General features: G+C 44.6%; 1 protein-coding gene and 1 long non-coding RNA gene across 4 annotated transcripts in view; both read right to left on the reverse strand.

Annotated features, from left to right (window-relative positions):
* Positions 1 to 5,092: 5,092 nt before the first annotated feature.
* LOC139268338 (uncharacterized) lies at positions 5,093 to 18,789 on the reverse strand. The gene is made up of 3 exons (XR_011594014.1): positions 18,630 to 18,789; positions 10,264 to 10,331; positions 5,093 to 7,366 (listed from the first exon to the last, which is right to left on the reverse strand). It is a non-coding gene; the product is annotated as an uncharacterized lncRNA (long non-coding RNA).
* Positions 18,790 to 25,834: 7,045 nt separating this feature from the next.
* LOC139269089 (M-phase phosphoprotein 9) overlaps positions 25,835 to 27,935 on the reverse strand; it is an 87,658-nt gene continuing 85,557 nt past the window's right edge. For 2 of the 3 annotated variants that reach the window (XM_070888167.1, XM_070888168.1), the window contains exon 23: positions 25,835 to 26,749. In XM_070888167.1, coding sequence (XP_070744268.1) covers positions 26,648 to 26,749 — 102 coding nt within the window. In that variant the 3' untranslated portion in view covers positions 25,835 to 26,647. The remainder of the gene's footprint in view (positions 26,750 to 27,935) is intronic. The other variant, XM_070888166.1, reaches the window with a different exon arrangement.

Below are 27,935 nucleotides of genomic sequence, written 5' to 3' on the forward strand. Positions count from 1 at the left end.
TGCAGTGTGCACCATCTACAAGATGCACTGCAGCAACTGACCACGGCTTCTTCAGCAGCAGCTCCCAAGCCCACGGCCTCTACCACCTAGAAGGACAAGGGCAGCAGGCACACGAGAACACCACCACCTCCAAGTGCCCCTCCAAGTCGCACACCATCCTGACTTGGAAGTATATCGCCATTCCTTCATAGTCGCTGGGTCAAAATCCTGCAACTCCCTCCCTAACAGCACTGTGAGAGCACCTTCATGACATGGACTGCAGCGGCTCAAGAAGGTGGCTCACCACCACCTTCTCAAGGGGCAATTAGGGATGGGCAATAAATGCTGGCCTTGCCAGCGACTCCCACATTCCATGAAATAATTTTTTTTAAATACTGAGCTCCCATTACAACAGACTTCACAAACAACATAAGCAGAACAAAAAAAAAGCAAAATCATTCTTATTCCTCTGCGACTATGCTCCTCACTTCCGAGGCAGCTGTGTCTGGCAAAAAGCCAGAGTAGCACCAGTGCTAGTTTGAAGATATTGTTTTGGATAATGCAACGAGGCAACAATGTGTAGAATCCTAGCGCAATGAGACGCAGATTTGATTCCCTCCTTCCATCAAATTCCCTATCTCAGTCTCACTTCCCCAGTGGGGAATGTTATCACTGGACCACGCCCGTTGATCTCAAGCAGACTTGCCGAGGTCTCAGGCCAGCTGGTCTTCCAGCATGCCTGGTCAGTTACAATACAGCGCAGGGTCACCAAGTGTGCCCAGTGAGAAAACCAAGAAGCCTCACACCTCAAGGACAGAAGACAATGGGGTTGAAATTGGTCTTGGGTAGTGGCACACAGTGGCGATGTAAATCCGCAGCCTGTTTTACACCCACCCGATTTCTATCAAAGTTGATGCGAGCGGGCAATTCACTGTCGCCTGTTTTGAGCTACTGCCCAAAGACAAATTTCAGCCTCAATACTTTGGCGATAGAGCAGGAAGGAGCACATCCAGAGTATTTCACAGCTGAGTGAACGGCAGCCTTTCCATTCCTCTTTCTCACATTCATCGGGAAAAACTCAAAGACTGAACTCCTGGGGCTCTTTTTTTCTAGCAATGAGAAGACTGAGGGGTGACCTGATGGAGGTCTTCAAAATTATGGAGGGGTTCGATAAGGTAGAGGTAGAGAGGATGTTTCCACTTGTGGAGAGATCAGAACTAGGGGCCATAAATATAAGATGGACACTAATAAATCCAATAGGAGAAACTTCTTCACCGAGAGTGGTGAGAATGTGGAACTTGCTGCCACAGGGAGTGATTGAGGAGAATAGCATAGATTCATTTAAGGGGAAGCTGGGAGAAAGGCATAGAAGGATATGTGGATAGGGTGAGATGAAAAGGGGTGGGAGGAGGCTCGTGTGGAGCATAAAGACCGGCCTGGACCTGTTGGGCCGAATGGCCTGTTTGTGCTGTAAATTCTGTAATTCTATATAAATTCAAGCAAATGAGCAGAGATTCAAGACACACATCATGATTGCAAATAGCCTGAGGAGACAATGTACCAGTACATCAAGAGCAGGACAAGTGGTGAGGGGCTGCATGAATTCCCATGGAAAATCTGCTCCATCTTTTCGGGAATGAAACTGGGCAGGTGGAAGGTGCATTAGTGGGAGCGCATTTAGGTGCTAGTGATCATAATTCAGTTAGATTTAAGGTAGTAATGGAAAAGGACAAGGATAGACCAGGAATAAAAGTTCTATATTGAGGAAAAGCCAGCTTTGCTAAGCAGAGAGGTGATTTAGCCATAGTTGACTGGAAACAGCTACTTGAAGATAAATCAGTGTCAGAGCAGTGGGAGGCATTCAGGGAGGAGATCCGGAGGGTTCAGGCCAAATATGTGCCCTTAAAGAAAAAGGGTGGGACTAACAAATCTAGAGTCCCCTGGATGTCTCGGGACATACAGGGTAGGATAAAGAAAAAAAGGGAAGCTTATGAGATACCAAGGGCTCAATATTGCAGAATCTCTAGAGGAATATAAAGTCTAGGGTTGAAAGTAAAAGGGATATTAGGAAAGCAAAGAGCATGAAAAATTCTTGGCAAGTAAAATCAAGGAAAACCCAAAGATGTTTTATAAATATATTAAGAGCAAGAGGATAATTAAAGAAAGGTAGGGCCTATTAGAGACCATGAGGGTAATCTGAGTGGAGGCGGAAGATGTTGGTATGGTTCGTAATGAATACTTTGTGTCTGTTTTAACAAAAGAGGGCGATGCAGACATTGCTATTGAAGAGGAAGAGTACGAAATATTAGATGAAATAAACAGAGAGAGGAGGTATTAAGGGGTTTAGTAGCTTTGAAAGTGGATAAGTCCCCAGGCACAGATTGAAATCTATCCCAGGCTGTTAAGCAAAGCAAGAGGAAATAGCAGAGGTTTTGATCATCATTTGCCAATCCTCTCTGGCTACAGGTGTGGTGCCAAAGGACTGGAGGACTGCTAATGTAGTACCTTTGTTTTAGAAAGGAGAAAGGGATAGACCAAGTAATTATAGGCCAGTCAGCCTAACTTCAGTGGTGGGAAAATTATTGGAAAAAATCCTGAAGGACAGTATAAATCTACATTTTGAAAGACATGGATTAATCAGAGACAGTCAGCACAGATTTGTTAAGGGAAGGTCATGTCTGACTAACTTGATCGAATTTTTCAAGGAGGTAACCAGGAGGGTCAATGAGGGCAGTGTGTACGATGTAGTGTATATGGATTTTAGCAAAGCTTTTGATAAGGTCCCACATGCCAGACTGGTCACGGAAGTAAAAGCCCATGGGATCCAGGGCAAAGTGACAAGTTGGATCAAAAATTGGCTCAGAGGGTAATGGTTGATGGGTGTTTTTGTGACTGGAAGGATGTTTCCAGTGGGATTCTGCAGGGCTCAGTACTGGGTCCCTTGCTTTTTGTGGTACATATCAATGATATAGGCTTGAATATAGGGAGTATGATTAAGAAGTTTGTAGATGATACTAAAATCAGCTGTATGGTTTATAATAAAGAAGAAAGCATGGACTGGTCAGGTGGGCAGAACAGTGACAAATAAAATGTAATCCGGAGAAGTGTGAGGTAATGCATTTGGGGAGGGCTAACAAGGCAAGGGAATACACATTAAATGGTAAGAAACTGAGAAGTGTAGAGGAACAAAGAGACCTTGGAGTGCATGTCCACAGATCCCTGAAGGTAGCAAGCCAGGTAGATAAGGTGGTTAAGAAGGCATAGAATATATGAGCAGGGGGGTTATGCTTGAACTGTATAACACACCGGTTAGGCCACAGCTGAAATATTGTGTGCAGTTCTGGTCATCGTATTACAGGTAGGACGTGATTGCGCTGGAGATGGTACAGAGGAGATTTACGAGGATGTTGCCGGGAGTGGAGAATCTTAGCCAAGAGGATAGATTGGATTGGCTGGGTTTGTTTTCCTTGGAACACAGGAGGCTGAAGGGAGACCTCATTGAGGTATATAAAATTATGAGGTGCCTAGATATAGTGGATATAAAGGGCCTATTTCCCTTAGCAGAGGAGTCAACAATCAGGGGGCATAAATTTAAAGTAATTGGTAGAAAGTTTAGAGGGGATTTGAAGGGAAATTTCTTCACCCAGAGGATTATGAGGGTCTGGAACTCACTTCCTGAAAGGGTGTTAGAGGCAGAAACCCTCACCATATTTAAAAAGTACTTGGATGTACACCTGAAGTGCCAAAACCTGCAAGGCTATGGACCAAGAGCTGGAAAGTGGGATTAGGCTGGATAGCCTCTTGTTGGCCGGCATGGACACGATGGGCTGAAATGGCCTCCTTCCATGCCGTAAACTTCTGTGATTCTATGATCTTTACATCATCATAGGCAGTCCCTCAAAATCGAGGAAGATTTGCTTCCACTCCGAAAGTGAGTTCTTAGGTGACCGAACAGTCCGATAAGGGAATTACAGTCTCTGTCACAGGTGGGACAATCGTTGAAGGAAAGGGTGGGTGGGGAGTCTGGTTTGCCGCATGCTCCTTCTGCTGTCTATGCTTGCTTTCTGCATGCTCTCGGCGACGAGACTCGAGGTGCTCAGCGCCCTCCTGGATGCTCTTCCTCCACTTAGGGCGGTCTCTGGCCAGGGACTCCCAGGTGTCGGTGGCCATGTTGCATTTTATCGAAGAGGCTTTGAGGGTGTCCTTGAAACGTTTTCTCTGCCCACCTGGGGCTTGCTTGCCATGCAGAAGTTGAGATTAGAGCGCTTGCTTTGGGAGTCTTGTGTCAGGTATGCGAACAATGTGGCCCGCCCAACAGAGCTGGTCAAGTGTGGTCAGTGCTTCGATGCTAGGGATGTTGGCCTGATCGAGAACACTGACCTTGGTGTGTCTGTCCTCCCAGGGGATTTGTAGGATCTTGCGGAGATACTGTTGGTGGTATTTCTCCAGCGATTTGAGGTATCTACTGTATACGGTCCATGTCTCTGAGCCATACAGGAGGGCGGGTATCACTGCAGCCCTGTAGACCATGAGCTTGGTGCCAGATTTGAGGGCCTGATCTTCGAAAACTCTCTTTCTCAGGAACCAAAGGCTGCGCTTGCAAACTGGAAGCGGTGTTGAACCTCGTCGTCGATGTTTGCCCTTGCTGATAATAGGCTCCCAAGGTCCACCTTGTCCAGAGCCGCGCCGTGGATCTTGATGACTGGGGGGGGCAGTGCTGTGTAGCGGAGTCAGGTTGGTGGAGACCTTTGTCTTATGGATGTTTAGTGTAAGGCCTATGCTTTCGTACGCCTCAGCGAAGATGTTGACTACGACTTGGAGTTCAATCTCTGGATGCGCGCAGACGCAAGCGTCGTCCGCGTACTGTAACTCGACGACAAAGGATGGGACGGTCTTGGATCTGGCCTGGAGATGACTACGGTTGAACAGGTTCCCACTGGTTCCACTCCAGCGGGGAGCTTGTTGAGTGTGAGGTGGAGCATTGTAGCAGAGAAGATCGAGAAGAGAGTTGGCGCGATGATGCAGCCCTGCTTGGCCTCGGTCCGGACGTGGATTGGGTCTGTGATGGATCCGTCAAAATCTCGACTCTCAATAAGACTCTGACACAATCAGCTCCGGTAGATGTTCCTTTAATAAGTTTTACTTGCAGCAAGGGAGAGTCCCGTCAGTCAAAGGCTAAGCGGACACTCTCACTGTGGTACAGATTCACAATATATTTATACAGTAGAACAAACAAGTTATGGTTCCATCCTCCATATTGGTTCTGCCTTTGCAGTCAACGAAAACAGATGAAGAGTTCTCCAATCAGTTAATTATTACCACATCCTTGTCTGAGTTTTTACATATCTTTACAACCTTTATCTAGCCCTTCTAAGGTCTGGCATAGCAACAGACTATTGATAATACAGGGGGGCACAATGGGTGGTACTTATCTCAACAGAAGTCTTTCTGTTATCTGGTGGTTATGCCTCCGGCCGGGTGGGTTTATTCAAGGTTCCCTCACCCATACAGACGGCTCCTGCTTTTCTTAATTAATCAGCTATCAGCAGTTGCAGTCAAGGTTAGTATGTTTATGCAGAAACAGACTGTTTGCTGCAGAAGCTTCTGGGAGGATCGGGACTCCATTTTGTTTCATTGCAAAAGGGTACATGTAACAGTGAATGCAACTTTAAAAGTACATTTCCACATTCCCTCCTTTTGTCCTTCATAAGGACAACTTAATCCATTCTAATCTTGCATAGTCTTTCTATTTCCATTTCCACACAAGAACCTTCAGTAGTTGTTGCTACCATAACCCTAGTAGTGGTCTCGGTTGGTAACACTGTTTTTCCCAACCTGGCACAGCAACACTTAACTAAGACAAACAAAAAGGTATAGGGCGAAGATTATCAGCAAGAATATGATCAAACCCTGTACCAAGGATCTCCCTAGGGATCCCAACCATCCAGATGCCCAATTCCACAGGGTGGTACCGCCCTGGCCAATAGTTTGTTAGTACTCTATTACCCTCCTCCTAATATATTCAGCTAGACTGCTGATCTCTTCTGAATTGTCCAGGATATATGTACAGCATTCCTCACCAATCAAAGCCCATGTCCCTCCTTCTTTGGCTAGGAGATAATCTAAGGCCATACGATTTTGGAGAGCCACTGTTCAAATGGCTACCATTTAGTCATTTATCCTTTCAATGGTTTGTGAAGTTGCGTTGGCTACGGATTCTACTAAATTAGCCAATTCCCGTAATTACCATTCGGTTGATGCTATTCCATAGGGTGGTATCATTACCTTGAATATTCCATCTAACCATGTTAAATCCTGTTTAGGTCTATGACTTCCATAGGTATCCCTTAAGAGTCTTTGTTGTCCTAATAAAGGGTATCACATATCCTAAATAACAGGACCCCGTCCAATTGGCTGGTAACCATGGGTAGGCTTTATGGCCACAAATAAAGTAAGTGCAATTATAGGATGTCAGTTTTTGGTCCTTCCGTGCCATCCATACTAGAGTGGTCTCACCGTCCCACTCTTCACCTGAGGTTTTATTATGGACCATAGTCCAGTTAAAGGTTGCTATCTTTCTCCTGTCAGTGAGATTTGGTATGGCTTGCCATTTAGTCATTTGGGGACACTTGCTGCGTCCCATTTCTGGTCCTTTAGTCTCATTACTTACTAGGCATATTATACCTTCAGGATTTCGTATTCCGGGAGTAACACTTAGGAAGGGTGGTTGACGGTTATTATTATAATTTGGCTGATACCATCCCTGGAAGGTTGTAAATTTATACCCTGCTGACCTCCATTCTGTTAGATCCTTCGTTTCTGACACCTTGGTTAGGTTTGTCTTATTTTGCATTATTAACCATTCTGCCATTTCTGATTCATTAAAGGGGACGGATCTTAGGGGAATACCCCCTTCGGAGTGGACAGGTACATAGGAACATATCCAACAATTAGACAAGTTTCTTTCTTGAGCATATTTATGACTCAGCGCCATAAATACATTTACCCGCAATTCCCTTTGTTCGCGTTTCTGTACTCCTGGTACGATCAATAGCGCAAGACACAACCCTGTTAAGCATAGCACTATCAGTCCCCATAGTCCGTACAGTTCCTTATTCGTTCTTCCTTTTTCTGTTCCTCTGGCTCCTTCTTCCCTTCCTCCTGGTCGGGTGCCCTTTTGCAATGGGACTCATGGATCCATGTTGGTCTTTCTTTTACCTTGATTGCAGTATTAGTTGTCAGCAAGACCTGGTATGGTCCTTTAAACCTTGGTTGTAGTCTGCTTTTTCGTTTAAAGATTTTGATGTAAACGAATTCTCCGGGCTCCAGATTATGACACTTCCCTTCTGCTGGTTCGACTTGAGCTTCTTTTACCTGTGAATGAAAGCTGGAAATACATTTGGTTAGCGCAATACAATAATTCAACATATTTTCTTCCATTTTATGGATGTCCATGTGTTTTGCAGTAAACGGTGCTGTAAAAGGCAGTCGTTGGGGACGTACCATAACTATCTCATGCGGTGACAGGCCTGTTGTTCTGTTGGCTGCAGATCGCATTACCATCAAGGCTAAGGGCAGCAGTTCTACCCATTTTAGTCCAGTGTCATTACATAATTTTGCTAACTTATTTTTAAGCATTCCATTATATCTTTCAACAAGTCCAGCTGATTGTGGATGATAACTGCAATGAAAACGTTGATTAATCTGTAAAGCTTTACACATTTCTTTTATAACAGTTCCCGTGAAATGTGACCCATTATAACTAGAAAGCTTAGCAGGGATTCTGAAGCGCGGTACGATTTCTTTTAACAAAATTTTAGCCACAGTAGTGGCATTGGCCTTTTTACATGGAAAGGCTTCAATCCATCTAGAGAACACATCTACAGTAACTAATGCATACTTAAATCCCATACACATAGGTAATTCAATAAAATACATTTGTAAATGTACAAAAGGCCCCATTGGATTTGGGTGGGAGGCAGATTCTACTTTTTCCGTCTTACCTAGATTCATTGTCTGACAGGTAACACAATTTTCACAGATTTATTTTGCAATTGCTGAAATACTTGGTGCATACCAAGTTGCCAAAATATAATCTGCCATCCCCCCTTTTGCCCATGTGTGAATGTATGAACACATCGGGCAATCCATGAAGTAAGGATCTGGGCCACCACGCGGCCGTCGTGGTGAACCCATATTCCTTCTGGATTTTTATAACATTGATCCTTTGTCCAGGTCAACACCTCCTCCGTACTGGCTTGCGACTGAAAGGCCAGCACATCATTAATAGTGGGTGGCAGATCTGAGCAATTATTTTTCCTTAGTGGAAACAATGACACCTGCATCCCCTTTTGTAGTATTTGTATTTATTGTTGGATTACAAAGTGTCACATATGGTAATACTGTTTTATTTTTGAAATCGGACTTCCCATTTATGCTTATAGTGATTCATAGATCACAGAATGCAAAGTACTTGTTTTATAATTGTGTGCCCAACTTCTGTTTTAGAAGCTGATCAAAAACTCCAATCTTTTGCTCTGTAACTTCAATTTTATGATAGTGTTTCATAAATGACATCTTTTTAAGCTTCAGCTTCTGACGCAATAGTTGTGTAATTTTATTAAAAAGACTTCCAAACCCAAGATTTTCCAATACAACCAAAATGTTTATCAAGGAGAATCATCTGAAACATCTCAAAATTCCAATTCAAATATTGTACTGCCAATCTTTTATTTAAAACTATTTTTACTGAGCTAGAAGTTTTCGTGTCAAGGTTTTACACAAAGGAAAATGGGGGTGTACTTCCCCAGCCTCGAGAGACCCACACAGGCTTTAAAAAAAAAAATGGCATTACAACTTCCCTTCTCTGTTCTTTCTCATTCCTAGACTAAATTTATTGTCTTTCAACCCAATGTAATCAATGATTACGTGTTTTCTTTTGACAAGTGAGCGTGTCGAAATTTATTTTTTTTAAAACCAACAGGACCATACATTTTTTATTCTTTTGTTCAACAAACCTATCCTTTGTGCATTTCCTAACTCTGTAACTTATCATCCGAATAAATCCACACCTGCGTTTCTAACTTAAAATGCAATTCAATTCTAGGTTCACACTTTCTTAAAACTTCCCACATACAGGACGACACTACAAAGGGTTAAAAAAAACTTTCACTCTGCCCGAAAAAGTGGGTGGAGCTAAAACAGCAGACAGCTCCACCCCTTTCTCAAACAGGCTTTCAAACACATGAAAAATTCATTAATTCCCACCTCAAATATTCCGCAGTCTAAAATCACACAAGCACTCTCATTCAAAGACAGACAGACATTCACAAAAGTATCTCTTCATTCAACAAAGCTTATTGTTTGGCCAGCTCTATTTTTGGATTCATACGTCACTTAAGATAGTCACTATCAGGTTTTTTAAATTTCTTACATATTGATTTACTTCCTTTATTAATTTTACGTGGGCTCGAAGAATCGGAACCCAGGCCTTTTCTATTACTTTCTTTTTATCTCTTCTGTATATAAGACACTCCTCTAAACATGTTATTATTTCTAAATTGAATTAACCATCGGGTGACAATGGCCTGCTTTCATCCTTAGTCCATTTTACCCAATTTTTAGGTGGTCAATTGAAGACTGACCACAATTCTGGAGCATAAACTAGGCTGGTGTGCCCTTTGGTGGTGTTTTACTTGCTCCGGCACCCATTCTGGATGATTAAGATTTTTCACTGTTTCTGATCTCACAATCCTTTCGGTCAACCGAGTTCTCTACGCCCACTTCTCCTGGCCATCACCTGGCCTAAAAAGGCTCTTAATTTGGGCTCAGTCTGGGTTTGTGAGATATGTTGACACGAACCAACCGTAGTTGATCAATCAGTTATGGTTTCTTTTCTCAATCAATCCTTGTTTTTCCGAATCACAATTTTCCCTAGTGACTCTTCCCGTTTTCTCCAATTGCAATGTCGCACAAAGGTATTGAACACAACAGTATAACAAGGACAACTAGGACAATCAACATCCACGCAGGTATACAAATCATAGCCTTAAACTCGATCTAAACAAATAGTCAATTCTCAGTCTGCGTTGTACGCCATTACAGACAGAGTCCTTAACTTATCTTAATAAAATTCCCTTTATGGTCCTATCACACAAGGACCCCGATCCTATCACACAAGGACCCTGTCCCTTCTAAGGCAATCCTATCACACAAGGAACTTTCCTTTAGGGAGTTGTATTATCCTATCAAACAAGGGTAATCGATCGATAGCGCTTTTCTTACCTTTTATTAATGAAAATCTCCCCGGGCTGTTTCAAGATCGGATATTTTCAGGATCAGATCCCTTCTGCCTACAAGCCGAGAAGGAAATGATTACAAAAATAACTTTAGATCTTAAATGTCGAGTCTCGTAGATCGCAGTGCCTCCACTGTGGACAACAGATTACATATGCGATTCAACAATATAAAGAGACCCCTTGTGAGCAAAAGGCTCAACTTATTCTGGCCAATTAAGCCCTTCACTGAAAAGGCACTATGCCGGCATCTGGTCATTCACAGAGTAGAGAGTAAGCGATCTCGGTGGAACCTCCAAGAAGTAACTGTCGAAATCTCGACTCTCAATATAAGACTCTGACACAATCAGCTCCGGTAGATGTTCCTTTAATAAGTTTTACTTTCAGCAAGGTAGAGTCCCGTCCAGTCAAAGGCTAAGCGGACACTCTCACTGTGGTACAGATTCACAATGTATTTATACAGTAGAACAAACAAGTTATGGTTCCATCCTCCATCCTGTGTATTGGTTCTGCCTTTGCAGTCAGCGAAAACAGATGAAGAGTTCTCCAATCAGTTAATTATTACCACATCCTTGTCTGAGTTTTTACATATCTTTACAACCTTTATCTAGCCCTTCTAAGGTCTGGCATAGCAAACAGATAATTGATAATACAGGGGGGCACAATGGGTGGTACTTATCTCAACAGGAGTCTCTCTGTTATTTGGTGGTTATGCCTCTGGCCGGGTGGGTTTGTTCAAGGTTCCCTCACCCATACAGATGGCTCCTGCGTTTAATTAATCAGCTATCAGCAGTTGCAGTCAAGGTTAGTATGTTTATGCAGAAACAGACTGTTTGCTGCAGAAGCTTCTGGGAGGATCGGGACTCCATTTTGATTCATTGCAAAAGGGTACATGTAACAGTGTATGCAACTTTAAAAGTACATTTCCACAGATCCATTGGTCAGGATAGGCTGGATAGCCTCTTATTGGCCGGCACGGACACAATGGGCCAAAATGGCCTCCTTCCATGCCGTAAACTTCTATGATCTTTACACCTCGCCACCAGCAGTGTGCCTGCTGCCCAAGTCCCACAACTTTACACAACAAAAGGCAGTGGAAATGCAGCTTTTGCATATGGCCTAAAGCTGCTTTAACACTGCAGCCCAGACCTTGGGACACAGGCTGGCATGACGCACTTCCCATTACACTTGATTTCTGTGCAGCTGATCTCCTTGCAAACCCGCAGCACCTGTCCTCGTTTCACACTTGCATCGATTGGCCAATGTGTGTACACAAAGCAATGACATCACAGCACCAATGGCGAGTGATGTCACCGCGCCGCCACTCTGAATCACCGCTGGTATAGTCGGCAGCATCACTGCCTATAAACCCACTGCTGTCCCCTGAGCCTCTCCTGGACTTTCCATCTTAAAGAAACCCGGGTGAGCGCTGACTGCACGAGATGCACGACCATCAGCCGGCAGCAAAAGATCACAATTAACACAGCAGGAGTGATAAATCAATTCCCCCTCACTATGGACTACAACTTGTATCAAAGGTCACAGTGCCAAACCATTTCTCAATCAGTTTGTCAGCAACACAGGTTGCCATCTTACTGACATACTTGTCACGACCAATCTGCAAAATTCTAAAGCAGTGGCCGGTGTAGCCGGGTTAACAATCACAAACATTTCACACACAGTGGCGTTCTTTTTGAAAGGAGAGCTGAGCTGGTGAATGGCTGTGCGACAGATGGAAGCGACTTGGATTTTCAGAACGAGTTTGACAAAGCTCCTCAGGTGAAGGTGGAATGCAAGCTTAAGAACTAGTTTAACAACAAAAGAAAGGGCAACAATAAACGGAAAGACCACTGTCAGAGTAAGATAAGCAATGGAGTTCAACGGAGATCTCTTCTGGAACCTCGGCTATTCTCACTGCTTGTGAATGATATGGAATGATCTGTAGTATTATGATGATGATCATTCAAAGATCTGTGGGCAATCTAAATAATCAAATAGCACTCCGGTGAGTGAACGTTTTGTGGGAAGCACAATGCTGGGGCATTGCAGCCATCCAGTGTACATATGAACATAAGAATTAGGAACAGGAGTAGGCCATCTAGCCCCTCGAGCCTGCTCCGCCATTCAACAAGATCATGGCTGATCTGGCCGTGGACTCAGCTCCACTTACCCGCCCGCTCTCCATAACCCTTAATTCCCTTATTGGTATAAAAATCTATCTATCTGTGATTTGAATACATTCAATGAGCTAGCCTCAACTGCTTCCCTGGGCAGAGAATTCCACAGATTCACAACCCTCTGGGAGAAGAAATTCCTTCTCAACTCGGTTTTAAATTGGCTCCCCCCATATTTTGAGGCTGTGCCCCCTAGTTCTAGTCTCCCCGACCAGTGGAAACAACCTCTCTGCCTCTATCTTGTCTATCCCTTTCATTATTTTAAATGTTTCTATAAGATCACCCCTCATCCTTCTGAACTCCAACGAGTAAAGACCCAGTCTACTCAATCTATCATCATAAGGTAACCACTTCATCTCCGGAATCAGCCTAGTGAATCATCTCTGTACCCCCTCCAAAGCTAGTATATCCTTCCTTAAGTAAGGTGACCAAAACTGCACACAGTACTCCAGTTGCGGCCTCACCAATACCCTGTACAGTTGCAACAGGACCTCCCTGCTTTTGTACTCCATCCCTCTCGCAATGAAGGCCAACATTCCATTCGCCTTCCTGATTACCTGCTGCACCTGCAAACTAACTTTTCTGCTAACTGCAACTTTCCAGGGCACTCTACGCAGGGGTCCTCCCACTATTCATCGGGGACTTGGCCTGGAGGGTGGTGCACGGAGCAGTGCCGTGCAACAAATTTTTAAGCCGGTTCACGGACTCCCAGGCCGCCTGCAATTTCTGCGGTCTGGAGGAGTCCGTGTTCCATGTTTTTATTGAGTGCACAAGGTTGCAGCCCCTGTTCCATTATTTGAAGGGGCTGCTCCTGAAATTCTGGCTGCACTTCAGTCCCACTCTCCTGATCTTTGGGCACCCTGTGCGGAGGGGAGCGGGTAGGTCCGAGGGCCTCCTCGTAGGACTGCTCCTGGGCACGGCCAAGGGTGCCATCAGCCGGTCCAGGCAGCGGGCGGTCGAGGGGGTCGTTCAACCTGACTGCCTGCCTCTCTTCCGCTCTTACATCCGGTCCAGGGTGTCCTTGGAGATGGAGCACGCGGTGTCCACCGGTACGCTCGCGGCCTTCCGCGAGAGGTGGGCACCGGAGGGACTGGAGTGCATCATCACGCCCGGCAACCAAATTTTAATTTGATTTTACGTTTTAAAGTTTAATTTGTTTTCATTGCCGGTGCTTTTAGTGTCCCCCTCCCCTTTTATAGGGGGCACTGGAAAAATTTGATTTTAGCGCCCCAAAAAAAAAACTGCAACTTTCCAAAAAGAGTTTCATGCACAAGGACCCCAGGTCCCACTGCACCGCAGCAGGTTGTAATTGCTCCCCATTCAAATAATATTCCCTTTTTACTGTTTTTTTTCCCCCAAGGTGGATGACCTCACATTTTCCGACACTGTATTCCATCTGCCAAACCTTAGCCCATTCGCTTAACCTATCCAAATCTCTTTGCAGCCTCTCTGTGTCCTCTACACAACCCGCTTTCCCACTAATCTTTGTGTCCTCTGCAAATTTTGTTACACTACACTCTGTCCCCTCTTCCAGGTCATCTATGTATATTGTAAACAGTTGTGGTCCCAGCACCGATCCCTGTGGCACACCACTAACCACCGATTTCCAACCCAAAAAGGACCCATTTATCCCAACTCTCTGCTTTCTGTTAGCCAGCCAATTTTCGATCCATGCTAATACATTTCCTCTGACTCCGCGTACCTTTATCTTCTACAGTAACCTTTTGTGTGGTACCTTATCGAATGCCTTTTGGAAATCTAAATACACCACATCCATCGGTACACCTCTATCCACCATGCTCGTTATATCCTCAAAGAATTCCAGTAAATTAGTTAAACATGATTTCCCCTTCATGAATCCATGCTGCGTCTGCTTGACTGCACTATTCCTATCTAGATGTCCCGCTATTTCTTCCTTAATGATAGCTTCAAGCATTTTGCTGTGTATTGCCGTGTAACTCCAGATAGGTCCTTAACACACAAAGTCCACATGAAAAGGACTCTTAGTATCAGGTATTTGGCCAAATACTGCTCTCCAGTCTGGAAACAGTTGTCATGTCAAAATGCTGGATATAAAACTGAATGAAGCCAGCTGGCGCATTACTGCTGTCCATGGTCCATGCCATCTCCTGATCTCTACTCATTTGCCGTCTTTGTTTCAGTACTAATTCACAGAGAGGTGGCCTGTCGTGGCAAACACTTAGAACAGCAAGTTCCTCACAACTCTCTCTCTAGTCACATACTCATTCTTAGCTGCTTTCAACCAAAGCCAAGTTTTTTTGAGCTGAATGGCACACCACTCACTGTACCAAGACACACTGGTACATACTGGGCCATTGACCCATCTCTGCACTGCGAATCCAACCAAAGGGCTGTCATAAGAAAATAATAGGAGCAGGAGCAGGCCATTTGGCCCCTCAAGCTTGCTCCGCCATTCAATAAGATGGCTGATCTTCATTCAAAACTTAACTGTGTGCCCTGAACCGCACGCTAATCATCATCATAGGCAGTCCCTTGGAATCGAGGAAGACTTACTTCCACTCTTAGCATGAGTTCTTAGGTAGCTGAACAGTCCAATGAGAACCACAGTCCCTGTCACAGGTAGGACAGAGAGTCATTGAGGGAAGGGGTGGGTGGAACTGGTTTGCCGCACGCTCTTTACGCTGCCTGCGCTTGATTTCTGCATGTTCTCGGCGATGAGACTCGAGGTGCTCAGCACCCTCCCTGATGCACTTCCTCCACTTAGGGCGGTCTTTGGCCAGGGACTCCCAGGTGTCAGTGGGGATGTTGCACTTTATCAGGGAGGTTTTGACGGTGTCCTTGTAACGTTTCTGCTGCCCATCTTTGGCTCATTTGCCGTGAAGGAATTCCGAATAGAGCGCTTGCTTTGGGAATGTCGTGTCTGGCATGCGAACTATGTGACCTGACCAGCGAAGCTGATCAAATATGGTCAGTGCTTCAATGCTGGGGATGTTAGCCTGGTCGAGGATGCTAACTTCGGTGCATCTGTTCTCCCAGGGAATTTGTAGGATCTTGCGGAGACAGCGTTGGTGGTATTTCTCCAGCGACTTGGTGTCTACTGTACATGGTCCATGTTTCTGAGCCATACAGAAGGGCGGGTATTACTACAGCCCTGTAGACCATGAGCTTGGTGGCAGTTTTGAGGGCCTGGTCTTCAAACACTCTTTTCATCAGGTGGCCAAAGGCTGCACTGGCGCACTGGAGCGGTGTTGGATCCCGTCGTCAATGCCTGCTCTTGTTGATAAGAGGCTCATGAGGTATGGGAAGTGGTCCACTTTGTCCAGGGCCGCGCCATGGATCTTGATGACTGGGGGGCAGTGCTGTGCGGCGAGGACAGGCTGGTGGAGGACCTTTGTCGTACTGATGTTTATCGTAAGGCCAATGCTTTCGTACGCCTCAGTAAATACGTCGACTGTGTCCTGGAGTTCAGCCTCTGTATGTGCGCAGACGAAGGCGTCATCCGTGTACTGTAGTTCGACGACAGAGGTTGGGGTGGTCTTGGACCTGGCCTGGAGACAGCGAAGGTTGAACAGCTTCCCACTGGTTCTGTAGTTTAGTTCCACTCCAGCGGGGAGCTTGTCGACTGGACAATAACACCGACAGGAATGACAATTGTTGTGGTTGTTGCAAACAATAGACTCTGAAGCTGTAATTGAAGCAGATATTTTTCTGTGGTGGCAACCCCCAGTATAGCCATTCATTAATGTCTGGGCCAAGTTATCGACACGATGAATGAATTATATTTCTGTACCATAACCCAACATACTCCCACAACCTGTGAATCAATGTTACTGTGAATTATTTAACGTACTCTAACACTCCATGGTGTTTAGCAACTATGCCCAGGGCTTGCAGGAAACAATGTAGAACCTGGACTGTTCCTGTCTTTGTAAAGACAATGGGAGTTTAATGTGGCTCGGTGTTGCTAATATTAGCCTCTCTCACTAACAAAATAAGATTGCTACATATTGAATATACAACTGCAAAAAGAAACAATTGATCCTTATGTAATTGGAGCAAGTTCTGAAGAGCCCAAGATAGCCGCAAATACCAACCATATTACACATTCACACTAAATTTAGCAACTCTGCTCCTCTCCTCCCAACATACTTTAAATCCACACAGGGTCAGCTTCTGACGACTACCCCTTCTACTCTGTACAAAATGACATTGCATCAAAAGTCCACACGTCACTGACAATACTTCAGCCATCAGTAACTTTCCTTTTGTCAACTGTCTCCCATTCTCTGGTACTGAAGGCACTTACTCACTGGGCTATGGTTCCCTCCTCTCCAAAAGGTGTTGATTCTCACTGGGGTACAGGTCCCCTCCTCTCCCAAGGGCACTAACTCTCCCTGGCATACGACTCCCTCTTCTCCTGAAGGGAGTGGGAGGTGGCTCGTGTGGAGCATCTACACCGGTATAGACAGGTTGGGCCGAACGGCCTGTTTCTGTGCTGTACATTCTGCGTAATTCTATATTTAATCATTCTGAAAGGAAATGTCACTGCAGCTGGCCTGTACCCAGGAGAAGCAGGAAACAGCTGGCTCCATCATCTCACACATGTTCTCCCGAGTTTTGCTTTCCGTCCTGAGGCAGCCACAGCTTCTCTCCCCAGACAGAAGGATCAATCACCTCTCTCCACCAGCCTAACGTCACAGGTGACAACTTTATTCCCCAGTCAGACATTTCTTAATATAAAAACCTGTCACTGAAATTGTAGTCCCTTGTCTAAAGTTACAATGATAGCAAAGAGAGTTGATTCGAAGGCTCCTTCACGTAACATGAGACGACGGTGTGTCTATAAAGGGAGTCTCAAGATATGGGCTACAGATATTTTCAAAGAAAGTACACAACTATAAAGCACCAGCTACTTTTTCACTAAAATGAGCCAGCTGAGAAAAATATAACTATGCAAACTCAAAAGACAGATTGTCTTCTCATGAAAATTAATGGGTGTCCAGAAGCAGTTACAAGACTTGTCAAGTTCACATGATGTCCTGGACCTCGAGGGAAGCTAGAGCAGTTTTTAAAAAATCATAGAATCTACAGCACAGAACCACCTTTATCTCAAAAGTGAGGCAGTGATGCTTCAGTTGTAGAGAGCTCCGGTCAGACCCTGTCTAGAGTAACTGTGTTCATTTCTGGGCGTCCCCCCCCCGACAGTGCGGTGCTCCCTCAGTACCACTGGATTTTGTGCTCAAGTCTCTGGCTTGGGACTTGAACCCTCAACCTTCTGACTCAGGCAAGAGAGTGCTACCCACTGAGCCACAGCTGACACAAAGCATCCTGCTGGAGATAAAATACAATGCAAAGAATGGCTTTCCTTCCTGGCAAACGTTCAGTGAAACGGAACAATATTCGGCATGTCCGAGGGAGCACTTTAGTTGCTGGGATGTGTGGGACTGCAGGCCATGACCCTGAGTTGGTGAAGGTCGGGTCACAGAGCGGTGTGCCTTTAACCACCACTTTAAATGTTACAAGCGACATCTCTCGAGCAATAATTTTGGTCAAAACCATACCATGTCATTCAATGCAGAATTTGCCCTCCAGGACGTTGAAAACCGCGAAGACGTCAATTAAACATCAGGACAAGTTGGCAAAAGAAATAAAAACAAAGCAGAAATTGAGCGGAGACACGGCTCGCTGCATCGACCCCAGAGCGAGCCGGGTGTGGGCGGTCTGCAGACTCCCGGGGCCGCTGTGACCCGTCTCCTAGCAACCGGGCCCGGGGGCCCGGGTTCCCGCTTCCACTGGGACACTGGCCGTCAACCGGGACCGGGAGCCCGGCTGCTCCCACCCACCCACCGGGACCGGGAGCCCGGCTGCTCCCACTCGCCCACCGGGACCGGGAGCCCGGCTGCTCCCACCCACCGGGACCGGGAGCCCGGCTGCTCCCACTCGCCCACCGGGACCGGGAGACCGGCTGCTCCCACTCGCCCACCGGGACCGGGAGACCGGCTGCTCCCACTCGCCCACCGGGACCGGGAGCCCGGCTGCTCCCACTCGCCCACCGGGAGCCCGGCTGCCCCCGGCCCCGGGTTAGTTTTAACGCGGAATTTCTTGAGCCGGTCCCAGACAACGCGCCAACATCCCCCTGACAGGCCTCGGCTCTCCCGGTAAATATTACCCGGTTATCGCTCGCTCGGTCCCCGCTCACCTCATCTCATCTCCCGGAGGCCCGCCCGAGCCGCGGGACGTCCTTGGGAAGCCGCTTCGGTCATGCTGCCGGGGAGCGCGACCCACCGCTGGGGGCTGGACTCGGAGGTGGGCGCGCAGCCCGGCCGGCGCTGTGAGCCGCTCCTCACCTCACCCGCACCCCGGCTCCGGCACTGGCTCCCCGGGGGGACAGCGCCACCCGCCGCCTAGGAGTCTCCATTACACTGCACAAGCTGGGCTTGTTCTCAGAGCACTGAAGGTAAATGGGGGAATTGATAGAGGTGTTTAAAATCATGAATGGTTTTGATAGAGTAAATAAGAAACATCGAAATTTACAGCGCAGAAGGAGGCCATTTCGGCCCATCGTGTCTGCGCCGGCCGACAAAGAGCCGCACGGCCTTCGGTCAGCAGCCCTGAAGGTTACATATAAACCCATGAACAATGGCGGAAAGGCAAAGAGCACCCAGCCCAACCAGTCTGCCTCACACAACTGACACCCCTTATACTGAAACATTCCACACTCCATCCCAACCGGAGTCCTGTGAACTCCTGGGAGAGGCAAAAAAATAAAAATAAGGAGAAACTGTTTCCACTGGCAGGAGGTTGGGGAACCAGCGGACTCAGATTTAAGATAATCATCAAAAGAACCATAGGCGGGAAGAGAATACACACCGAGTTGTGATCTGGAATGCGCCGCTTGAAAGCAGATTTAATAGTAACATTCAAAAGGGAATTGGATATACTTGAAGGGGGACAATTTGAAGGGCTATGGGGAACAAACAAGGAAGTGGGATTAATTAGATACTTCTTTCAAAGAGCTAGTACAGACATGATAACCTTTTCTCTGAGCAGAACAACATCTAGTATTTCCACATAACTGAAGTTCATCGTCCCGGGTACCATTCTAATACAGTTTTGCAGCCTCTCCCAGGCCATTAACATCCTTCCTAAAGCGTGGTGCCCAGAATTGGACACAATACTCCAGCTGAGACTAACCAGTGATTTATAAAGGTTTAACATAACATTCTGACAAAGGGTCATCGACCTGAAACGTTTCTCTCCACAGATCCTGTTTGACCTGCTGAATATTTGCAGCATTTTCTATTTTTATTAGCATAACTTTGTTGCTTTTGCACTCTATACCTCTATTTATAAAGCTATGGCTTCCCTCAGTAATGCCCTTAAATGTCAGCCTGGATTATGCGTTTAGGACCCTGCAGTGGGGCTTGAACCCAGGGCCCTCAACTCGGTGGAAAAGAATGAGAAGGGAGTAGAACTTGATCTATATCCAAGTTGAAAATATAATTTAAACTCATATGTAACTCAAATAACAATATTTAACTTCATATTTAATTGTTTGTATATAGAATTATACTTTTAATGTTTCTATTAATGATTTAGATGAGGGGATTAAATGTAGTATCTCCAAATTTGCAGATGACACTAAGTTGGGTGGCAGTGTGAGCTGCGAGGAGGATGCTGTGAGGCTGCAGAGCGACTTGGATAGGTTAGGTGAGTGGGCAAATGCATGGCAGATGAAGTATAATGTGGATAAATGTGAGGTTATCCACTTTGGTGGTAAAAACAGAGAGACAGACTATTATCTGAATGGTGACAGATTAGGAAAAGGGGAGGTGCAAAGAGACCTGGGTGTCATGGTACATCAGTCATTGAAGGTTGGCATGCAGGTGCAGCAGGCGGTTAAGAAAGCAAATGGCATGTTGGCCTTCATAGCAAGGGGATTTGAGTACAGGGGCAGGGAGGTGTTGCTACAGTTGTACAGGGCATTGGTGAGGCCACACCTGGAGTATTGTGTACAGTTTTGGTCTCCTAACCTGAGGAAGGACATTCTTGCTATTGAGGGAGTGCAGCGAAGGTTCACCAGACTGATTCCTGGGATGGCGGGACTGACCTATCAAGAAAGACTGGATCAACTGGGCTTGTATTCACTGGAGTTCAGAAGAATGAGAGGGGACCTCATAGAAACATATAAAATTCTGACGGGGTTAGATGCAGGAAGAATGTTCCCAATGTTGGGGAAGTCCAGAACCAGGGGTCACAGTCTAAGGATAAGGGGTAAGCCATTTAGGACCGAGATGCGGAGGAACTTCTTCACCCAGAGAGTGGTGAACCTGTGGAATTCTCTACCACAGAAAGTTGTTGAGGCCAATTCACTGAATATATTCAAAAAGGAGTTAGATGAGGTCCTTACTGCTAGGGGGATCAAGGGGTATGGCGAGAAAGCAGGAATGGGGTACTGAAGTTGAATATTCAGCCATGAACTCATTGAATGGCGGTGCAGGCTAGAAGGGCCGAATGGCCTACTCCTGCACCTATTTTCTATGTTTCTATATAAAATAGAAACATTGAAATTTACAGCACAGGAGGGCATTTCGGCCCATCGTGTACACGCCGGCCGACAAAGAGCCTCGGTCAGCAGCCCTGAAGGTTACATATAAACCTATGAACAATGGCGGAAAGGTAAAGAGCACCCAGCCCGCCTCACATAACTGCGACACCCTTTACACTGAAACATTCTACACTCCACAACAACTGGAGACATGTAATCCCTGGGAGAGGCAAAAACCAGATAAAAACCCAGGCTAATTGGGGGAAAAAAAAATCTGGGAAAATTCCTCTCCAACCCATCCAGGCGATCAAAACTCGTCCAGATCACCCTGGCCGTATTTGATTCCTGCATTACTTACCACGTATCTGCGCCAGCCAACAAGAGGTTATCCAGTCTAATCCTACTTTCCAGCTCTAGGTCCGTAACCCTGCAGGTTACAGCATTTCAAGTGTCCATCCAAGCACCTTTTAAATCTGGTGAGGGTTTTTGTCTTCATCACCCTTCCAGGCAGCGAGTTCCAGCTCTCTCTTCACCCACCCAACCTTCTGTATGAAGAACCCCTCCCACTCAAATCTCCTCTGAACCTTTTACCAACTACCTTAAAACTATGCCCCCTTGTAATATACCCCTCCACCAATGGAAATAGGCCCTTGCTATCCACTATATCCAGGCTCCTCAAAATTTTGTACACCTCAATGAGGTCTCCTCTGAACCAATGAGGACAAATCCAGCCTATTTAATCTGTCCTCATAGCTAAGATTCTCCATTCCAGGCAGCATCCTAGTAAATCTCCTCTGCACCCTTTCTAGTGCAATCACTCCCTTCCTATAATTGGGCGACCAGAACTGCCCACAGTATTCCAGCTGTGGCCTGACCAGAGTATTTTACAATTTAAGCATAACCTCCCTGCTCTTGATCGGCCAATAAAGGCAAGCATTCCATATGCCTTCTTAACCACCTGGCCTGCTACTTTCAGAGTTCTGTGTGTTTTTAGTGTCCCCCTCCCCTTTTATAGGGGGCACTTGGAGGAAAAATATATGATTTTAGTGCCCCAAAAAAAACTTTAAAAAAAACACAAAAAAAAGGGCCTTAGAAATGTTGGTGCGCCCCCCAGATCGGGGGGACACGATTTAATGATTTCATGTTTTAATTTTCTCCCAAAAAAGAGTTGTGTGTGTTTTTAGTGTCCCCCTCCCCTTTTATAGGGGGCACTTGGAGGAAAAAATATGATTTTAGTGCCCAACAAAAAAAACCCCACAAAACCCCCCCCCAAAAAAGGGCCTTGTAAATGTTTGGTGCGTCCCCCAGATCGGGGGGCCACGATTTAATGTTTTAGTTTCCTCCCAAAAGAGTTCTGTGGACAAGCACTCAAAAGGTCTCTTTGTTCATCTACACTATTAAGTAGCCTACCGCTTAATGTGAATACCCTTTCCTTATTAACCCGCCCAAAGTGCATCACCTCGCATTTCTCTAAATTAAATTCCATTTGCCACTGCTCTGCCCACCTGATCAGTAGATTGATATCCTCCTACAGTCCATGACTTTCCTCTTCATTATCAACCACACAGCCAATTTTAGTGTCATCTGCAAACTTCTTATATTCAAATCTAAATCATTGATATATACCACAAAAAGCAAAGGACCCAGTACTGAGCCCTGCGGAATCCCACTGGAAACATCCTTCCAGTCACAAAAACATCCATCAACCTCTAAGCCAATTTTGGATCCAACGTGCCACTTTGCTCTGGATACCATGGGCTTTTACCTTTGTGACCTGTCATGTGGGACCTTATCAAAAGCTTTGCTAAAGTCCATATACACTACATCGTACACACTACCCTCATCAACCCTCTTGGTTACCTCCTCAAAAAATTCAATCAGGTTAGTCAAATACGATTTTCCCTCAACAAATCCGTGCTGACTGTCCCTAATTAATCCTTGCCTTTCCAAATGTAGATTTATCCTGTCTTTAAGGATTTTTTCCATTAATTTCCCCACCACTGAGGTTAGGATGACATTATTCGGCCTATCCCTTTCTACCTTCTTAAACAAGGTTACAACATCAGCAGTCCTCCAGCACCATGCCCAAATCCAAAAACGACTGGAAAATGATGGTCAAGGCCTCTGCATTTCATCCGGGCCTGTGGACTTATCCACTTTCAAAGCTGCTAAACCTCCTTAATACCTCCTCTCTTACTATGTTTATTTCATCCAGAATTTCACACTCCTCCTCGATAGCAGTATCTGCATTGTCCCTTTCCTTTGTGAAAACAGACGCAAAGTATTCATTAAGAACCATACCAACATCTTCCACCTCCACACAAAGATTATCCTTATGGTCTCTAATAGGGTAACTAAAGAAAGGGTAGAACCTATGAAATACTAAAGAATGAAAGTATGTTAGGTCTTTATAATAATAAAATCCATTATCACTCAGATGAAATGTTCTCTGTGCCCGGAGAAAATTAAAAAGTACTTCAAGTAGTATCAAGGAGGCTGGGTTCTACCTTAGTCCTGAAGTTATTCTAGCCTGGTAGACACAGATAATTGTTCTTCTGTATTCCTGCTTTTTAAACACAATGTAGTCACTGCTTTGTTATATATAATAGGCAGATGGAAAACAGAATAAAACTTGTGCATAAAAGGGCAAACGTTAATTTTGGTAAAGACAGTGAGGTCTTTGAGAGAAACCTGCATACAACAAAGATTAGAGTTACATATAAGTGAGTTCAACTGTACAACAAATAAAATGATTCAGGAGAAAAATGGGAGGTAACTCACAATGATAGAGTAAAATGGAGTTTAATTCACATGGTTTAGGTTGGTGACTCACAGGCATCAAGGGTTGAGTAAAACAACTGTACTTTTACCAGCTCAATAAGTTCATCGAATCATAGAATGATACAGCACGAAGGAGGCTATTCAGCCTTTCGGCCTGTGGTAGAGCTGTCCAATTAATCCCACTCCCCTGCTCTTTCCCCATAGCCCGATAATTTTTCCCTTTCAAGCTGCTCCTTTTATTATGTCTGTGCTAGTGTATATACAAGTTTTATATTTAAACTCTGTACAACAGAAAACAAAAACAAATCAAAGTGATCCGAGAACGAGATATGAAAAATAACTCTGTCAGTGCTGGAAATCTGTCATAAACACAGAAATACACAGCAGGGCTGGCAATGTCAGAAAGAAAAAATAGTCAATTCTCAGAACATTAATCTTTCTTTTCTCTTTTCAGATGCTAATTTAATAGATTTAAAAGGTTTTTTTTAAGCATGTTGCAAAATAGTGAGCTACAAAGCATGGAATGTGGGGATAGGCATTTCGCTCCCGGAACCTGCAGCCTTGAAAACTTCGATATTGTAACATCGCTATCAACTGCAAATTAAATTTATAATTTTTACATCTAAATAGGTTTAAACTTTACATTTTAATTAGCTTTTTATTTCACATGTTATGAATGCATAAAAAAAGCTTCCTTAATGTAAGCAACACAACCTGTTGAAGCAGACGTGCCCTTTAATTTTGTTTTGCCAGTTTGCTCCCCTCCTTTTGCTGGGGTAGTCCAGAGGCGCCCAGCACCTCACATAAGTGGTCATTCTTCATGTGAGAACTCAGTTATTCAACCATGCTGCGCATCGTAACCAAAGAAAACACTTGCATTTTTACAGCGCTTTCATAACTTCGGGCAGTCCCAAAGCACCAATGAAGTTTAGTCATTGGTGTAATATAGGAAACGTGGCAGCCAATTTGCACACAGCATGTTCCCACAAACAGCAATGAAATAAACAGCCGGATCATGTTTTTAGCGATATTGGTTGAGGGATATTAATCAGGACACCAGGAGAACTCCACAGCTCCTCTTTAAATACTTCTGAGGGAGCTTTTGCATCAACCTGCAAAGGAAGACGGGGCCTCAGTTTGATATCTTATCCAAAAGGCAGGACACCCTCAGTACTGCACTGAATGAAGTGTCATCCTGGATTATGCACTCACATCTCTGGAGTAGGGCTTGAATCCACAACCCCTGAGCTAAGGCTGACAACCTGGTCCAGTCTTCAACTGAGCTGCACATTTTTTGACATGGGTCGCTGGACAGTGATCAAGAATGGAAATCCTGATTTTCCTAAGGTAACCCATTAGTGCTAAGGCTGATTGAAGTACCGACAGTGTTTCCCCAGCTGACGAAACAAAGAAACTAGAACCTTTCTGACCTATGACTTAGTGATACTCCAGGTGGTGCGTTCAAAGACATTGGAGGATTATAACACAGACTCCATAAAATGAAGATATCAAAACACAAACTGGCAATAAAGCCACTTCCCAACATTATATGCAGAAACTTCACACTGACATTCAGCTCTTTCATCCATGTCTGGATTAAAGCTATGATGAGATCTAGAGCTGAGTGGTTGTAACAGAATCTGAAATGTTGGTGAGCAGATAACTGGCTGGTTTAGATTTATCCAGTTTCTCTGTGTATAAGACAGACGTAGGAAATTTTCCTCATTGTCAGATATATTGCCAGTGTCATAGCTGCACTGCAATAGTTTGGCTACAGAGGCATCTGGTCCTTGGTGCACAGGCCTCAGCACAGACGTGGCTGTGCCCAGTACACTTAGCTGCTGAATGTCACGTGAGTGAACCAACTTGACTAGACATTACAACAGTGGAGAACTCGGAAGGAGGCCAGGTAGGATCCACTCTGCCCTTCTGGCTGAAAACACTTGATCCTCATCTCTTACCTCCACATGCTGTGCTCGACCACGGTTTATTATAGGGATGCTTCATCCACCATCATTCTCAAGTGGATGTGGCAGGGTATAGAAGAGTGCTGCTCCAATTCACTAGTTGTGCTTCTTGTAGCTCAATAAATTAGTCTTTACAGTATCAGCATTACATTTTTAATAAGTTGTCCATACAACAATTGATGGTCTTACATATTCTGTAAACAGTTTTGGCCAAACTAAAATAACTTGACATGGTTCAGTGATGATAAAGAAACTTGGAGGTTGAGTGGTGTGCACACCGTTAACGTTACTGGCGCCACTTTCATAGACTCGATGAAACTTGTTGCAGTTACCAAAAAAAAACTAAATAAGTGGCTTTTCATTCAGAGATATCCTTACTGAATTTAGACACTTCATTGTAACAACTAAACAAGTCTGGCCTATCAGTTTATTCAATACTGCATTTTTATATAATTTTTAAAAAATTAGTTCAAGAAAATGTATTCAACTTCAAATATAAAATATTAAAAATTTCTCAGAAACAAACATCCCACGTCTGCAAAATATATTATAACAGACACTTTACATCTTAATGCATGTTTTAACAAATAGTAACCACTTCTATATGGTCTATATCATTTACAAAAGTACAGATATTGTGCACTCTCTAAACATTATTAAAATATATTTTGAAGGGTTTTGGTTCCAATTTTTAATAACAAAATAGTTGTGAGATATGAGCTACATTTCCGAAAAAAGGCACAGAATGTTTTGCTTTATATATACACAAGTGTGACCTCTAAAATATAGACATACATATTAAGGCCATCATTCAGTCTCAAGATGATCCAAAATAAACCCGCCTTCTGCTAGTGATAATTGTGCATACAATGTAGTTTTAGTGCAAGTAATGATCTGGTCAAATGAAGAATGGGAAACAGTTTACAAATTGGCAGAAGTTCGTAAAACATGAAACCGCTTCAACGTCATACGAATCGATCCTAGATCACGATTGATCTTTTCCAAACGATCTTCCAAAGCTTCCTGTGAAAACACAGTTCAGAATAATAGGAGTGCCCAGTGCATAATGTGAACTTTGAGCACATGCAAGACTATAGGGAGAAAACACACAAGATGTGGTTCGTGGTGAGAGGATGATCAGTTCCCTAACTCCGCTGGGACAGGCAATCGGGATCAGACAGATTTAGGCCTTTCAAATTATCTCAACCGAGTTACATTTTCAAGCAAATAGATTTCTACAAACAGCTATCTTTCATGTACAGTAGAGTTTGCTGAGTTTCCCTGCAATTTAGACAACAGACATTACGTTTCTGCATCTTTCCCAAGGATTATTTAGATAGTTGGAAAATGCAGAAAATGTTTTGAGAATGTCACAGGCTTTTGAAAATGTTTGATCCAAAAGTACTGTACAAAAATGATATATCTACCTCAGGTTAAATATTTACTGACATATGCATTCTCCTTGTGATTACTGACAGTGCTCGATCCACTGTTCTTGGTTCTGTTCTGAGTGGAATGGTTCTGGAGAGAAAGCTTTGTAATTCTTCCTTCTCCATCCCATTGTACAGCGACCAGCCCACACTCTTCACCAGCTGCACCTGCCCCCTTCCTTCTCCCTCTCCATATTGTTGTCTGCCCATTTCCCTCGGATTTCTATCTTCTAGTGGACTGATGTTAAGGCCATTCCTAGTATACATTCCATGGTTTGCTATTTTTTTTTAATTATTTGTTTCTGGGATGTGGGCGACATGGAGAAAGCCACATTTATTGCCCATCCATAGTTGAAGTAGTTGGTGGGGTGCCTTGTATAACTGCCAGGTCATTTCAGCAGACATTAGGAGTCAACCACAGCATGTAGGCCTGGAGTCGTGTGTGGGCAGAACTATTAGAGGGTGGCAGGTTCCCTTCCCTGAAGGTCATCAGTGGATCAGTTGGGTTTTTATGAGCAATCTGGCAACTTTCATTTTTTTCTGGTACAACCTACAAATTACTAGATTTATACATTTCAATTTCACTACTTGATGGGATTTGAACTAATGACTCTGGGGTTGTTAGTTCAGTGATATCCTGGTCCCAACCACACCTCCTGTTATTGGGCCTGAATAGATCGTCACTGATTCTCCTCAACTTCATTAAGATTCTCATTGCAATACAATGGGCTCAATTTTGCCCAAGTCCGTTTTCTGGCGTATTGCCAGAGTTACGCCCA

The sequence above is a fragment of the Pristiophorus japonicus genome, chromosome 8 (genome assembly GCF_044704955.1).
Source record: "Pristiophorus japonicus isolate sPriJap1 chromosome 8, sPriJap1.hap1, whole genome shotgun sequence".
Classification (NCBI taxonomy): Eukaryota; Metazoa; Chordata; class Chondrichthyes; family Pristiophoridae; genus Pristiophorus; species Pristiophorus japonicus.